At 33.8% G+C, this 18,024-nt stretch overlaps 2 protein-coding genes across 2 annotated transcripts; both read right to left on the bottom strand.

The window, feature by feature from the left end:
- Positions 1-4,695: 4,695 nt before the first annotated feature.
- Positions 4,696-12,544, bottom strand: LOC149769241 (uncharacterized). Its single transcript, XM_089949942.1, has one exon. It carries the CDS (start codon positions 12,542-12,544, stop codon positions 9,170-9,172), a length of 3,375 nt encoding a protein of 1,124 aa, XP_089806068.1. The 3' UTR covers positions 4,696-9,169.
- Positions 12,269-17,994, bottom strand: LOC149769240 (uncharacterized). The gene is made up of 7 exons (XM_089949943.1): positions 17,918-17,994; positions 17,559-17,667; positions 17,244-17,278; positions 16,605-16,698; positions 15,813-15,967; positions 14,811-14,981; positions 12,269-13,239 (listed from the first exon to the last, which is right to left on the bottom strand). The coding sequence occupies exons 2-7, from the start codon at positions 17,572-17,574 to the stop codon at positions 12,664-12,666; spliced, it is 1,047 nt and encodes a 348-aa protein (XP_089806069.1). The 5' UTR covers positions 17,575-17,667; positions 17,918-17,994; the 3' UTR covers positions 12,269-12,663.
- Positions 17,995-18,024: the final 30 nt, after the last annotated feature.

The following is an 18,024-nucleotide window of genomic DNA, read 5'->3' as shown; positions in this document are numbered from 1 at the left end:
TACAGTTAACATTTATATAAATGGTTAAAAGAACAGCACTGTCACTTTTTCCCGTTAGTTTAACATTCAAAAATTAACTGTGGAATTGTAGTAGTCATACCGAATACTTCTAACAAAAAATGTTATTAGGAGCTGCCTCTGTTGCTGCTCAACATTAAGAGGTTAGGAATGGTCGACCTGAGGAGTGACCTCCTGAAGAGCCAAACTTGCCCTAAGTTCGACACCTTCTCTAACTATGATGACTTTTTGCGAGAGATGAGGATGATCAAAAAGCAGCTGAACTTGCAGAATGACGCTGGGCCAATTCAAATTTTAAAAAAATATACATTATATCTCAAGCCCATTGTAGACCAGACAGAATTAAACTGAGTAGTAATATGAATAGCAGCCTGTACAACTGTCAACGGTACCGAGGAAACGGCAATCGAGGTAACAACAACCGATGGTTTGGCTATGGTAGAGGAGAGCATCGTTTAAATAGAGTAACCGCATCTTTATATGGCCATAGGGTGGCAGGCAACCACCCTAAAGTCCGTAATAGGGGCCATCTATTTAGTAAGTGCGCATGGAGGGGGAGGGTGTTTAACCAAAATGCATAAGCTTTCGTGTCGGGGGGGCTAGGGAGTCTACAGATAACGTACGTACGCCTAGGAAACGGTGTGTGTGTGTGCGTGTCGTGAAACCTCAATAATAATTTGTTTAATATGTAACCTGTCTTTGGTATGCCTGGGAGCGAACCCACGACCTCCCGCATCCGAGGCGGACGCTCTAACCACTAAGCCACCGAAACGGTCTCGATGCATAAATGTGGTGGTAATGGTGTTCTGGGGAGAATCAGGTGTGTTATAATCCGCGGGTGATGACCTACGTGTTCAGTCACGACATTACCACTACGGAAGTAAAAGCAACCCGCATTTGTTTGGTTTTCATTTGGTTTTGGTTTATTTTAAACAAAAAGCTGATTTTATTTTTTTTTTAAATAGTTTTTATTAGGTTGCTTTTAAATTTTGATATAATGTTTTCATTTATGTGATTTGGATGTGATGTGATTTGGAATTTTAACATAGCTTTAACAATTTTTCAGTCATATCGCTACGATGTCTGCAATGTGGCAGTTTATAGTGATGTCTAGCACTGGGGCATCATGCCGCAGACATGTAGCATGATGTCCCACCCAGTCACATTATCCTGACACCGGGCCGACCAGTCCTAACACTAACCTCTTAATGCTGAGGCAGCTGTTAGTACCGTTTTTGTAAGTCTTTGGTATGACTCGGCCGGGGATCGAACCCACGACCTCCCGCATCCGAGGCGAACGCTCTAACCACTAGGCCACCGGAGCGGTTTCAATTTATGAAGACATGATGTATAATACTGATTGTTTTTTTTTTTGTTGTTCCTGTAAAAAAAAATTTTATCTATGACCTACAACGCTCACTGTAATGTGAAATGAGCTTTTTGCACTGTATCGAGCGGACAGATCATAGTAATTTTACGATACTTGTGTCCCAAGATGAGCGTTGTCAAGAGTAATCCAACGATACATCGTTGATTAAAATCAGTTGAGTCATTTTGGAGAAAATTTCATTCTTGTTAATTAGGGTTATGGTTTAGTGTTGTGGTTTTCTGGTAATAACGTACGGACGGACATGATGATTCGGACAGTTTTCACCGCAATCCGTGTCTCATGGAGCCCTATCGATATTTACTTTTTCATCAAAATCAATACAGATGTTTCGATTTGAAAATGGATATTTGTCATTTAGGGTTGCTTTTATGATTTTTTTATGAAATATCTCTGTAATTACTTGGAAATTGGTCATGCGGTTTCCTTTCCTAGATCGACCTTGGCGAGATATTTTGTATATAGTGGTATATAGTGGTTCGTCTGTCTGCAGCACTTAGCGCCCCCACATATGTAAGGGTTAGGTTTATGGTTAGGGTTGTAGCTATCAGACAGATCATCCGAATTTTATAACAGTTCTGTCAAAAGATGCGCCTTGACGAGATACATCTTTTAAGAGTTTGGTAATTTTGTCATTTTTCTTGTATTTTTGCTTTATGAAAATCTTCCATTTCTGCAACATAATCTATGTGTAACCTAATAATATGAGATTTCCGAATGCAAATAAAAGTGTGTTTAGAATGGAAGGAAGGTATGTGCAAGAGTTAGCACGTGTAGGTTGGCTTTAACGTGTCAGATATTTGTAGGAACCAATTACAGTTAAATTAGAAGTTATACTTTTTAAAACCCAGCTTTAACAATTTTTTAACTTCTAAAACGGGGCTTTTTGGTCGTGGTTATTCTTGAAATAGTTCCCTAACACTTAGTTTCTGATACGCCATATGTTTAGCCGTCAAAGGGACCGCCCCAGTGGCCTGGTTGTTATAGCTTCCTTCTAGGATGAGGTTGGTCGCCGGTTCGAACCCACGCCGAGCCATACCAAAGATTAATAAAAATGGTATACACAGTTGCCTCGCTAGTTGCTCAGCGTTAAGAGGTTAGTGGTAGGACTGGTCGGCCTGGTGTCAGGATAATGTGACTGGGTGGGACATCATGCTACATGTCTCCGGTATGATACCCCAATGCTTAAACATTGTTAAAGCTACGTTAAAAATCCAGTTCACACACGCCAAAAAGGAGTATATTTATTGCGCAATGTTATACAATTCGCTCACTATAAATGAACGATGGGCCTTCATGTGGGAATTTTAGAAGTGACTGACCAAGATTGAAATTTCTGAATTTTTAACAAGGTGTAAATGTGCCTATGTCTAACATTATCGGTGGGCTTAAGTAGCCGGAAATTTTATTTGCAATAAATTTATAATTTATTAATCTTTGCACAATCACATTTATCTCTTTGCGATTTTTCGGGTATATACTGTGATGCCTGCATACAAGTTCGTTCTGTTATTTCCATCACAATGAATCGCAGGAGGCTGAATGTTGCGGGTACCAAGAACTTTATCATTACAAATTATGTTTTCGTTATGTTTTGTTTACCATTTAAAAACTTCATTACCGTGAATTTTCTAGTAAATTCTTTACCTGTTACTGAAATTTTCTATGTAGAAGTTTAGTTGTTGGCTTGAACTTCAAAGCCATGTTTAGGAATGCATGTTCTGGTTATGTCTATCTCGGAGAGCTTATGTTCATATTCGCTTTCCCTACCTGTCCTATTAGGGTTTTGTTGGCATTTTCCCGGCCAACAAAAATCCCCATATTTATCACTATAGTTTTCCACCCAACGGCAATGTTGGTCTGAAAGGACATGCGATTTGGCTGCTGTTTTCACTAAAGTATTTGTATCTTAAAGCCCTATAGCTTTGTTAATGACAATAAATCAAACGGTTTAGGAGTAAAATGCAGTTGTTTACTTTATGGTTAGGGTTACTGTTATCTGTGAATTAACACACACACACACACACACATATATATATATAGAGAGAGAGAGAGAGGGTTCGCCCGTAAGTGATGGAAGAAAATTGTAACTTAAGTTTTATATAATAATTTTTTAAAAGTTTATTTCCAAATGCCATGCTCACGATGGTGGTCACCGCACATAAGTCTAAGGGACCTGGCCAAAAGGATCCAAATCAGGCCCCTCGTTTGCTCTTGCAGTTACTGCTGATATGCATTGAATCGATATTCATTGAATTTATTATCTTAGAACGTTTATTTAATTGAACCAATGTCAATAACTACTTAGGGGCCGTCCATTTAGCACGTACGCATGTAGGGAATTGGGGGTTAACCACCGACCCACGAGAACCTACCGGCAAGCTTTCTCGCATATCAACGTTGGCTTAGAATGAACAGGACACAGCACGCAGTCTCTCAGAATATAGTTAGGAAGGAGAGAGAGAGAGAGAGAGAGAGAGTTGTTGTTGTTGTTGTTTTCATTGTTATAGGATTTAACGCCATTTTTCAGCACAATATAGGCTATACATGGCGGCCAGTATTAATGGTGGAGGATGTTGTTGTTGTTGTGGGGTTTAACGCCATTTTTCAGCACACGATAGGCTATACATGGCGGCCAGTATTAATGGTGGAGGAAGAACCCGGAAAGCCCCGGAAAGAACCACCGACCCACGAGAAGCTACTGGCAAGCTTTCTCACATGCCCACATTGGCTGAATCTTAGACTCGAACCGCCGCAGACAGAGGTGAGATGGCAGTGATCCGTAACGAAGAGCGCTTTAGACCACTCGGTCACTCGGGGCCCCCTTAATGGTGGAGGAAAAAGCCGGGATATCACCGTAAAGAACCACCGACCCACGAGAACCTACCGGCAAGCTTTCTCGCATATCCAAGTTGGCTTAGAATGAACAGGACACAGCACACAGTCTCTCAGAATATACCGGTAGTTAGGAGAGAGAGAGAGAGAGAGAGAGAGAGCAAATGACAGCGATCGAGAGAGCGAGTAAGAGAGATAAAAAAAATTGAAATGTTATTTTGGAAACTTTATTTTATTTATTGACAGCCACAATAATAATACAAAAGTATTTTGAAGAAGAAAACAAAATTTAATAACAACAGATACAGCAATATAAGATTTTATATGAAAATCTTGAAATAACATTATTTAAAAAGTTAAAATAAATGAAGATGTCTGATGCATTTCACTAAAACCCAATAAAATATATGACAACTGATGATATAAAACATAAACATCAGTTGGTCATTATCCTAAGGGGTAATAGCGCCAGTCAATTTCAGCAGTAGATATCACATCATAATGAAGAAAAATTAAGACCCATGTATTGAATGGAATGAAATATATAAAAGTGTTAGGTTAACGAAAGAATTACTTACAATATACCATTAGGAAAAGATGGAAAGTAAAGCTAATAATGTGCCGTCTACCCGCAGTCTAAGGAGCTGAGCAGTGAAAACCACTAACATGTTATTAACATGTCGTTCTGTCCGGCAGGAGTTAACTTGCAGGCACTCTAGCATTAGCACTAGAGTGAAACAAAAAAAAAGAAATAAAAAAAAAAAAATAAATTTAAAAAAGTAGTACATTAAAGATCGGACAAGATTTATGACTCTGGTGACTGTTATGTGGATAAATATACATTTCTTTGTGACCGTTAACCTTCAAGACAATACTTGGAGACAATAAACTGCTTGCAATTTTTAAGTTGATATTTCTTCAAAATAAATATTATTAATCTTGTTCATAAAACTGTATTTGAAAAAATAATGTGTTGTAACTATTACATACATCCAAACCATATTAATAATAATATTCAAAAGTCAAAACTTAGACCATTATTCTACTCTTGAATATTAACATAAAAACTTGTTTAATATTGAAGGAATGAAGAATATTCGCAGTATAGATCATGACTATCAAAATATGTAAAGATTTATTTAAGTAAGACAAAGATCTGACAGTAATCTTAATATTAGTGTATAAAAAGAAAGTAAAATAAATTAAAACAGCAGGAGGAAAATATTTAAAACATTATTTACATATAAGTTCGTATCAAATTCATAGAAAAGGTCATTTTATCATTATTGGTTTCATATTTAAAGAATGAGGAAATCCTATACTTACTCATCATGATGTCAGTCAAATTTAAACTGCTCTTGTCAATTTCACAAGTTGACATAATATCATAATGAAGCAAAATTAAGACCTATGTATTACATGTAACGTAATTTATTAAAAAAAGTATTGGGTTAATGGAAGAATTGCTAACTATATACCGTTATGAAAATATGAGAAGTAAATCTAATACTGTGCCGTCTACCCGCAGTTTAAGGAGCTGAGCAGTGAAAACCACTAACATGTTATTAACATGTTGTTCTGTCCGGCAGGAGTTAACTTGCAGGCACTCTAGCATTAGCATTGGAGTGCAAAAAAAAAAAATTATTAAAAAAAATATTACAATAAATTATTTATCTATCTCTGTCTATCTCCCCAAACAATAATCAATTGTGCAATCAACTTACAATTACAATCTAATACTATGTACTAGTGTTAACCATTATTACACTTGCAGTAATGTGCAATTATAAAGAACAATGAGGCAGTCGGTGTAATGGATTCCTGACCCATTACTACCTGCATAAGGTGAATAATACTAAGAAAATAAATTTAAACAAAATTAAATTATCAAATGGGCAAACAAATGTGAAGCTATTATCAGTAAGAAGTGGAAATAATGTTCTACTCTTAAATAGGGATAATGTATTATAAACGCGATTGAAAACATTGGCTACTATAAACATAAGGAAGATATTAGCACTATTACAGATAATACATTTTGTTAAAATAATGAATATTTGAATTGTGCATCTGTTGCACCGAAAAAGTCAAAACTTAGACCATTATTCTACTCTTGAATATTAACATAACATACAAATTTGTTTAACATTGAAGGAACGAAGAATATTCGCAGTTTAGACCATGACTCTCAAAATAAGTGAAGATTTATTGTAAATAAAACAAAGATCTTGGTGTTGTTGGTGTTGTTGGAGGGTTTAACGCCATTTTTCAGCACAAGATAGGCTATACATGGCGGCCAGTATTAATGGTGGAGGAAGAACCCGGGGAAACCCCAGAAAGAACCACCGACCCACGAGAAGCTACTAGCAAGCTTTCTCACATGCCAACATAGGCCGAACCAGCAACTCGAGCCCACGCAGACAGAGGTGAGATGACAGTGATCCGTAACACTGATGGCGCTTCAGACCACTTGGGGCCCCCAAACAAAGATCTGACAGTAATCCTAATATTAGTGTACAAAAAGAAAGTAAAATAAAATAAAACAGCAGGAGGAAAATATTTAAAACATTATTTACATATAAGTTCGTATCAAATTCATAGAAAAGGTCATTTTATCATTATTGGTTTCATATTTAAAGAATGAGGAAATCCTATACTTACTCATCATGATGTCAGTCAAATTTAAACTGCTCTTGTCAATTTCACAAGTTGACATAATATCATAATGAAGCAAAATTAAGACCAATGCATTAAATGTAACGTAATTTATTAAAAAAATTATTGGGTTAATGGAAGAATTGCTAACTATATACCATTATGAAAACATGAGAAGTAAAGCTAATACTGTGCCGTCTACCCGCAGTTTAAGGAGCTGAGCAGCGAAAACCACTAACATGTTATTAACATGTTGTTCTGTCCGGCAGGAGTTAACTTGCAGGCACTCTAGCATTAGCATTAGAGTACACAAAAAAAAAAAACAAAAAAAAAAGTACATCAAAGATTGGACGATAGTTATGGCTCTCTGGTAAGTGTTATGTTGATAAATATACATTTCTTTTTGACCGTTGACCTTCAGGACAATACCTGGAGACAATAAACTGCTTGTAATTAGACCACTCGGGGCCCCTGTATTAAATGTAATGTAATTTATAAAAAAGGTATGGGGTTAATGGAAGAATTGCTAACTATATAACATTATGAAAACATTAGAAATAAAGCTAATAATGTGTCGTGTCTTCTACCTTCAGTTTAAGGAGCTGAGCAGTGCAAACCACTAACATGTTATTAACATGTCATTCTATCCAGCAGGAGTTAACTTGCAAATGTAATATATGTATATAAAAGTATGAGGGCAATGAAAAAATTAATGAATTTACATCATTATGAAAGGACGGAAAAAAGGCAAATACTGTGCCATTTACCTGCAGTTTAAGAGCTGAGCAGTGAAAAAAACTAAAATGTTAGTAGCATCTGAATAAGAAAAGCTAGCAAAATTTATGAAATAAAGAACTAAAACGATCTCCGGCTCTCCATTAATTTTTCTGTTGACTGATACAAACAACATTTGTGCCAGTTAACATTTTTTAAATTAACCACAAAATATAAGTGTATAATTTTTAATACAGTAGTAAAATGAACAATAATTCTTTAAAGTATGACTGGAGAAACATAAGGATTGTAAAATAATTTTATCAGAGTTTGTCAGTTACAATCCAAATGTTTAAAGTGTAACAGACCAAAAGAAATTAGTGATAGTGGTCGGGTAATGATGAAGTGAATCGCTAATGTTGATTGATAAATGTAGAATTTTTTGTTTAATGGAGCAAATAAAAATGTCTAAGTGGGTGTTAAAATATGGATACATTTGTCAAGTACATTTGATTAAAGATATAGCAGCAATAGTGAATAGTACTAAAGCTTGTATTTATAGTATTATGGATGAGTATAATAAAAAATGATTATAAACAAAATAAAAATAGATGAAAAAAAGCAGGCATGAAGGACAAATCTTCAAAAGAACAAATGTGAAAACCCTAAGAAGCTGAAACAGTGGGCAAAGACTGGAGATATTAAAAAGATCTAGGCTTTGGAAATTGTGATCAGGTAAAGGATGTTGAAAAGTTGGAATGGCGGCATAGGAAAAAAATGAAGCCATATTTTGTGAGGCTAGAACATGTATATGAGATTTGTTTAACGCAAATTAACTTCAGGCTCACATGGGAAGCATATCTTTGGATACTGATTGAAAAATGGGAAACTTTACATATCTCAGGATATAGAGAAGAAAGCACAAGACAAACTACATATGAGCCAATGGAAACTTAAACATTTCTTATGGCAGAGTACCAATGATGGTTAGTATGTCAGTGAACTATTGAAAGAATAAAGGTATGCTGCTACTGGAAAAGATGGCAACGATTTTTAATAAAGCAAAAAGTTGTGATTCTTGTTTTCATGTACAATAAACCCTTATATTTAATAATCTGAAAAAAATTGAGCTTGGAAAATCTGGAATGTGTTTACTTTAATACTGCTTAATAACGTACAGTAGAAACTGTAATAAGTTTATTTCAATGTAGTTACGAAAATAAGTCTTTTAAAAACTTAGAAATATAAACAAAAGTACCTATTTGGAATCTTCAGATGCTTTTTCAACCTTCAACTTAATCTGACATCTTATCATGTGTAACAATAATATCAAATGTCATTTTTTTAATAGAAAAAAGTATCTTTACATTCCTTTATGAAATTTGTCTCTGTTTATGATCATTTTATATATTGTAAATATGTTTCACATCTAAATTTTCGAGTAAAAATTACTCCCTCAACTGCAATAATATACCCAGAAATTGTATCAAACAAAACAATGTAAAATGCAACAAAGAAATTTAAGAATATGAAAGTGTTCCAATGATCTATAACATACATCTAAACTCCAGCTAAAGCAACTGTCATTTGTTTTTGATACCTTTCACTTTTTCTTACATTCCATTCATGTATGAAAAATTGTAAGTAGAAGCAAAAATGTTCTTGGGTCATTTGACGAGCTGATGATTTAATACACTGAATGAAACTGTTAAATTGTTCACATATTGAAGAATTTATAGAGTCAAATCCAATCAGTCTTGATGATCGATATGCACAGGAACATTTGTGAGCAAACCCATGGAAAATGTCATGGAAGAATCTAACATCTCTAAAAAAGCCACTTTCTCGGTTTAAACAATACTCATGGAGATTACATGCAAAGTCATAAAATATATTCTTTGGTGGAGTTTCCAAGTGGGAATAAATTGATGCTGATGGGTCTTTACGTCCTTCGGCATTTGTCATATGAAATCCATAACAATGTCCATGATTAGGACAGAACCAAAGAAATAAAGATGAAGTACCAGGTGCGGAAATATGAGTTTTAGAGAAATATTTTTCACAGCGATCATGATCTAAAGGTGGATCATCATAAGCCAATGTTGTTTTCCTTTCACAGTCAATAGAAAATTTTCTGACTGAACGCAATTTCTTTCCCGACTCAGAAAAATAGTATGCTCTATTGAACTTTGGAGGATTATAAGTACCAAACTGTGGCAATGTAGGTTCAGCTGGAGTTACATTTATTTCACTAACTTGTGTTATTAAATAGCGAATGAAGTCAACTACATCTTGGCGTATACAATCTTCACCATTCTCATTAATGTTGCCAAGCATTGATGTTGCAATCAAATCTCTTATTTCAGGTGAATATTCACGCATTTCCTGCATTTTTCTATTGAAGAAAAGATCTCCACCATTATTAACCTTTTCTCCTGTCATATGATCCAAAAGTTCTACAATACAATCTAAATACGCATGAGGGATCAAGCTAATGATAGGAGCTGTTGTAGACAACATTTTAACAACATTAGCAAATGCAACATTTTCATCTGGTAAAATATTTTCATCCTCTGACATGTGTGCAAGAAATCGTCTGAAAACCGGCTTAACTGAATCACATAACAAAGACAAAAGTAAATTATTTCTGTTAAATTGTTCTTCATATGGCAGAATCTCCTGCTGTGGTATTTCTTTTAAAATTACACTGCTTATGTAATGCAAATGTTCTCTGGCTTGTTTTAAGCTATCTTTATCAATGCCTGTCCTGTCAGGAAGGAAACATCTTGTCATTCTTCTGTGCAGTGTTGGTAAGATGGTATCAGGGTCATCTGGCTTGCTTATTTCCTCAAAGTTAGCATTGCGAAACCCAACTCCAACTTTCGTTCCATCACATGCAAGCTGATTTGGGGCAAACCCACAAACTGGACAGGGTTTTCTGAAATCTATCTTCATATTTGAAGCCCAGCTGAACCACCATTTCCTGAATACTACATGATCCATGAATGTGCGGAAATCTGGATTTGATTCACGGTAATCTTTAGTTCTAAGGTCACAAAATGATGAAAACGTCAATTTAGAACACAAAACCTGGTTTACAAGTGCCCAACCAATCTCATCACCTGCAGCAGTGTCCCTTGTAGCAACATGAATGCACAGAGATTGCCCTTCATCCCATTTTATTTTACATGGTGCTTCAGTTTTAACACATATTCGTGTTAAAACTGTACAATGCACTGGTGCAATTTTTGTGTAAATGGTCAATGTACGATCAAAAACAGTTTTACCATTTAAATGATCTAAATCAGTCCACCCAGCACCGCACTGACATGGAAACTCTGGTATCTCATTCACAAGGTCAGGTCCTTTTACACAACCATTTTCGATATTGCTAAAGTCTGAAGTGATCCAAATGTATCTTTCCCTTATGTTCTTGGCCAATTTTGAATCTTGCTGTTTTCGTGCTGAATGTGTCCTTACACAAGGAAAGGACCAAAGTCCATCACTGACATTAAAGTTTGAGTCATTTCCTGTTGAAAACTGGTCTTCAATATTCATTTCAACATCCATACTTTCAGTAAAGGCTTCAGTTTGCAAATCATCTGCAGTATCATTAAATAAACAATTGGAAAACTCCATCCAGTAATGAGGCGCATTTTTTAGTTCCAGCAAATGGCAACATAGGTCTCCTCCTTTAGTGAGCAAATCTACATTTCTTTTGAATCCCTTTCTACTTCTGCAGAAACCATTTGTACATGAAAGTATAAAACGCTGAACACGGTCACTGAACGTTAAATGTACAAATGAAATTTCACCATCATGCAAGACTGAAAATTTCTTTGTATTTGGTCGGCAAGATGACAACTCAACTACCTTCATATCTTTGAATGATAGACTTCTCTGTATCACTGCTTGTATGTTTGTAATTGCTGCATTTTCATCGCTTTCAATATTTGGAAAAATATCTTCTTTTAATACTCGACAATGCATGCACTTTATACCATTTATATCCAAGGCATCATACTGTTCTTCTTCTATATCACTGAAACATTCTAAAAGTGTGCGATAAATTTTACATGTACAAGTGTAGAACATTCCATTTTCAAACTGCTTCCTTGTCGTCACGACATACTCAGACTTCTTGAATTCTCCCGTTTCATCATCATAGTCATTCATGACAGCAATTAATTTGTGCTCATCAAAAACCTGTATAACTAAATCTCCATATTCAAGTAGCTGTTTCTTGACATTATCATAGGTACTTATATCTTTCATTACATTTTCATTCTTTAGGTCAACAGTTTTCAATACCATTTCTGCTGTCACAATCTTTCCACGTGGTGTGAACATTTTCCTACGTACTGGCGCAGGTTCAGCATGATACACAATATTTTCACTGGCACTATTATTGTGATCATTTTCCTGGCAAAGGTCTCTGTAGACTTTGAATAATTCACCAAATTGTTTGTTCTTGTAAAGATAAAGCACCTTGTTCCTTAATGATTTAGCACTATAACAGATAGAAAAGCGATACAGAAATTTTATTATGTCAATTCCATGGTCATTTGATAATAAATTTAGCATAATACTTTGTTCATATAGAGACTCAACAGAAGCAAAACTTTTTAGAAAGTCTACTGAAGATTTCTCATAACGATCCAAAATTCTGATCTCTGGATAATGACATATGATATCACGAATAGCAGGAGTCTTCAGCATTTTATTGTCACAGGACATGTAATAGGCATCCGATACATCTTTGCCGATTTTAACAGTGAATCCTTTGCGAGTGGTAAGAACAAAACAGGCACATAATTCCAAGTTGGTGAAATTTTCAGCATGCTCTGCAAGTTGCAGTTTTCTTTCCTTCAAATTACTTAAATTATATTTACATACTTTATCTGGTCTGCTATGACTTTTATGTGAACCTTTCATTTTCCTCTGTGTTATCTTTTTTTATCTTCATCAGTGGCAATGTTGCACAAGAAAAGTGATTCTTTTGAGATAGTCAATTTCTCACATATTAGATGTGAAAAATTCTCCACCATCAAATTTTAATAATATCCTGATTCAATATATCGCATATAATAAAATGGTGCTTCACTGCTGTCATTTATAATTTTAAGTAAAGTAAATACGAATACTCCCTCAGTACAATTAGGAAAAGTGGCTATATTTATAGCAGCATCCTCAAATTGTTGAAGCTGCTTATTCTTCGAATCCATGAAATGGCACTCTATCAACTGACTGATGATGTCATGCTCTATGTAAATGGCTTTATGGCACTTTTCCAAATTGGTTGTAAACACATTTTTAGCAATGCTAACTTCTGATAAATCTGACTTTCTTTTCCTGGATAAAGTTTTATTGTTAATATCTGTAGGATGTAATGCGGCTTCCTGCTGTAAAGAATTTGACACAGGAGTTTTAACTTCTATACTGTCATCTGTTGTCCACTTTTCTCCTAGAAGCTGCCTCTTGCAAATATATTCTGCAGTTTGCTTTTCAAATTCACGAGCATTGGAACTGTTTAGCATAGATAAGTACTGGCTGTGATCTTCAATAGTGTATGGGTATTTTGGTGGCATTCTGAAATCTTCATCCAGTAAAAGGAGATGCAGTTTGCTTTGCTGTTGACAGAAAAATAAAGTTAACTGTAAATAAAACATCTTGAATATCACTATAAATACTATTTTATAAAGATCTTTGTTATCATCAAAATGTTATCAAATGAGCTTAATTATTAGGAAACTATGCAGATTGTTATGTATGAGAGACATTACACACAGACTGAAAGTTAAATGAGAAAAGAGGGTGAGCTGATTACCTAAAAAAATAAAAAATAATCAAGGTACGCATTAGTAGTAATGTATTACATTATAATTAAACTATTCCTCGAGTGGAATATTGTCTTAATCAGTTCCAATATAACTGCTCATGCTGCATATAGCAATATTTTATATATGTAAGAGGAAAAAAAAAATATAGGAACTGAACAAATTAGTTTAGGTAAAAAATTCCTTTCAAATCAACAAATGAAATAAAACTTATCATGAAATATCCACTGAAAAATAATTAAAGTTGGAATATTAAGAAACTGTCACAAAATTTCATGTTACAAAATAATAAAGGTAAAACTAGATCACAGAAAATTAAGAAATCATAAGTTTAACTATACCATACAATATGGATAACTGATATGATAATGAAAGCTATGTGATAAATAGAACTATCAGTGAACCAAAAACATGCATTTTTTAATTTCAAGGCGCATTTCTAATGACAATCATTGTAATATCTCAACAATGGCACTGGACATAAATGCAGATCACTAGTTATTTTTTGATAACTGTCCAAGAGGTAAAGCTTGTTGCCATTCTGCAATGGAATGAAAAGAAAACTGTTCCTGCAAATGTGATAAAATATTTTTTTTAAATGTTTAAAATAAGTATTTTTTTTCATTACAACAAAACCTTAAATGTCATGTATATTCCAGAGAACAGTACATAAAGAAGCTGAAAACAAAATATATTCTGAACATTCAAATGTTGTCCAAGAATTAACTCATATGATAATCAAGATGGCCTTAAAAACATGACAGTGAATAAAGAACCGGGCTCTCATTCACCAACAGCCAGATTTTCACAACTTAAAGATAAAGAAATTCATAGCAAGTAACCAAAAACATGGTTAGGTCATCAGAAATAATTGTCTTTTATATATGACTAATGCTGTAGCTGGTTTTGAAAGAAAGTTCCTCTTCCAGTTTCACCTGCCACTGCTAAAATACATTTCTTCATTAATGTTACTATGAAGAAGATTATTTTAATATGTTACACAGTATATGGAATATTTAAGCCAAATAAGTACAATTGTAATAATGAAGCAGTTAACATTGTCATTACAAAGTTACTATAATTATGATTAAGGTCTTCATAAGGACCAAACTAGTGTTACTGGCCACAGCAGATTTTTCTAGGCCAAATAATTTTCATAGCCCAACTTATTTAATTTTGTCTGTGATGTAACCAATTTGTGATGACTGTAGCATGTGATTGACATTTTCAAAAGTTTCAGTGCACTATTATTATGTTTTAAGGACTACATTATTCATGAATGAATGAAAAAAGAAATATATGACAATAACTGAGTCACACTCTACAATGTAGACAAAAAACGCAAAAACTGTAAGATTACATACCAAATAAATGTGTTTTAATACATGTGTTTCCAACTCATTTCCATCATAACTGGTAAAAGCACAGTCTTTCCATCGACATAACATGCCAGGATGAATATGACCTATTACATGCTGTCCTAAAAGCTGCTCTGTTTGGAATGTTTCTGTGCAAGATTCCCAGGAACATTCGATCTAGAGAGAGATTAGTAGAAAAGGGCATGATATGGGGAACTAAAATACTGTAACTATGAGAACTAATTCACGTGTTAAACAAAACTGAACCTGTTTGAAAGTATTTTCCTACCTTTTAAAAGTATAAAAAAGAGAAAAAGATGACCAGGAAAACAAATAAGTTTAAAATGCTAATCTTGTATATTAAGGAAACACTGGCAGTTAACCAATTCAGCCCCGATCCTGTCTGTAGGCGTGATGAGGCTGTACCCTACTTCAAAGCCCTGAAGCAGAAATTGATGTTTCTAATACAACTAGTCATTATTCTCATGGATAATTTGTTTAAAACAGCTGTATTACGATGTATTCAAAAATAGTACCCCAAATGTCCTTCCTACGCACATTTCAGGCAAAAAGACAAAAACCTCTGGGGCCGAATGAGTTAAATTTGGTTTATTATGATTACTCACACTGCATAGAAACTTTCACAATTCTGACTGTACACACTACTGCTAGTTATATTTGCTGATCAGGAATTTCCTAGAACTTATTTCTCATTGATACATATTCTGTTTTAGTGATATACATATCAATTCCTCGTATGATAATTTTTAAATTATATATTGTGAACAGAAGGGAGAAAAAAATAAAATGTGTGTACCCAAAAGGTATGTTGTTGTTGTTGTTGTGGGGTTTAACACCATTTTTTAGCACACGATAGGCTATACATGGCAGCCCGTATTAATTGGTTGAGGAAGAACCAGGGAAAACCCCAGGAAAAACAACCAACCCATAAGAAGCTCCTGGCAAGCTTTCTCACAAAGGTATAGATGACAATATAGAAATAATTACCACTGGAGGTCCAGGATTTTCTTCAACATCACCAGAAAGGATCAGTTTCATTTTTGCAAAGTTCTTCCAACAAAATGCAGCAATTTTCTTTACAAATGACAAACAGTTTGACAGCACTGTTTGATCTCTTTGGTCTCTTTGTTCACATTTCATGCCTATATATTGATAAAGATGATAAATTTAATAATAAATGAACGAAACATCCATCAACAATATGTAACAACTGTATTCAAGGTGATGTTAAATGTGGCATGACATCACTTTGTTGACAGGAATTTTGCATGAGTATGCAAGGTATGTGCTTATACAATGGCGAGAAACAGCATAAGAAAGATCTGATAATTTGCTTAATGATATTACTAAAGGCATCAGCGTCTTGAGCCAGAGTAAATATTATATCGTAATATCCTGGTTTTCATTCTGATAAAAAATGACTATCACGGATGATATATGGCATTAAATCCACAAAGCTGAGTATCGTGTCTGAAAGGAAATTATTCATGCCTTATTGACAAATAAATGTTGACTCATTTATTGTGAAAGACACAAAATAATGTTCAAATTAAATAAAGGGAAAACGATTAAGTCACATTAAAGTTCCACTTTACACATTCTATACCTCAGTCTTAATAAAACGGCACATTAGGATGGCACTATATATATATATATATATATATATATATATATATATATATATATATATATATATATATAGACACACACAGAAAGTGAGAGAGATGAAAATAGTAAACAGACCAGATACATAACTGTAATACTGAAATGTATATTTACCAAATAACTGCATTTCAGGAACATCCAATGCAATAAAATCACTATCAGTTATGGAACTTATGTGACTGGATGCTTTACAAGTATATATCTCATCCTGTAAAAGGGTAAATTCATTATAAAGCCAATGATTGAGGGTTGTTGAGCATTTTATAAATAGGACACTAGAAGTATTAAATAGCTATACATACACAGATATCAACAAAGATGAAAATTGTACCCTGATTCTGTTGGAAGATAAATTTTAATTTATGCATGAATTATTATCATCAAAAAGAAAATTGATATCTTTTCAAGATATTATTATAGGAACATTAAAATATAACATGGACTGTATTAAGGTTTCAGAAATAATTTTATTTAAGTCAACTTTATGTGTCATGTTGAAGTAACTATGTGTGTGTGTGTGTGCGCGCAAATACCCAATCATGAATCATATGCATTAATTAAAAAATGTACACCATGAATTAGTTATGTAAGTATTTCTGGAACAAACTAAACAAACGAAGTAGTATAAGTTGTCCTCATTCAAAACAAGTGATGGCTGCCTTAACACAAGAAGCCAAAATATAATTTTGGTAAACGTAATTAAAATTATTAAGTTCTGAATTGTATTTAAGCAGAAACTAATATATATCATACCTTCATATGGTTTGGTTTGAATGAAGCATCCTTATCTGGAAAGGAATAAATGTTTTAGATTTGATTAAAGAAAAGGCTTACAAAGAGGAAACAAAAAGCTAAGTAATAATTAAGGAATAAAACAATATTTGTGTATCTATGCTGGAAAATGAAAAACAATCAACTTCATATCACAGAATTTACAGGTCAAAAGCACCAAATATATAACACAATATAATTGTAATGCATCTATTTCACCAAGAATAAGCAAATTAACTGGGTTAATTTTTTGAAAATTTAATAATAATTTGGCAATAACTACTTCAAGAAACATACACATGATCTCCTCCATTTTCTTTCTATGAGGAACATGTCTGCTCAAGTAATGGTTCAAAAGAAAGTCTTCCTTAGTGCATTTCACACGGCACTCAGGACAGCAGAATACCTAAAAAAATAAAAATATTTCAACAGTAATAGTGTTTTAGGAAAATAGAAAAGCACTTAAATGTTAACAATGCTGCACTTTTTAATAGCTTAGTATTCATTATTATTAAAGAACAGTGATTCAAAAATATATATAAAAAATCTCAAAATCAGATTTCTTCTTTACTGGTCAAATGTGAAAACAGTAGCCACAAAACAGTATTTAGAATGATAAAATAAGAAAAAAAAATTGTATAGTATTTTCTACTTACCTTTGCAGGGATGATTTTCTGGATGAATCTTTTCACTTTTGGTTTCTGGTGTGTACAGGCAGCATGAATATGTCGATCCTTAAAAAGTTAAACTTTAATTGATGCCA

Source organism: Sinohyriopsis cumingii, unplaced genomic scaffold (genome assembly GCF_028554795.1).
Source record: "Sinohyriopsis cumingii isolate HCF-2022 unplaced genomic scaffold, ASM2855479v2 utg004198l, whole genome shotgun sequence".
Taxonomy (NCBI): Eukaryota; Metazoa; Mollusca; class Bivalvia; order Unionida; family Unionidae; genus Sinohyriopsis; species Sinohyriopsis cumingii.
Note: the sequence above shows the minus strand (reverse complement) of the source record. Positions and strands in the feature narration are given on the sequence as shown.

Coding starts and splice junctions, on each gene's coding strand:
- LOC149769241 (XM_089949942.1), bottom strand. CDS start 12,544: ATGAAAGGTTCACATAAAAGTCATAGCAGACCAGATAAAGTATGTAAA.
- LOC149769240 (XM_089949943.1), bottom strand. Junction 16,699..17,243: donor TCAAACCAAACCATATGAAG/GTATGATATATA, acceptor ACCCTTTTACAG/GATGAGATATATACTTGTAA. Junction 14,982..15,812: donor AAAATCCTGGACCTCCAGTG/GTAATTATTTCT, acceptor ATCTCTCTCTAG/ATCGAATGTTCCTGGGAATC.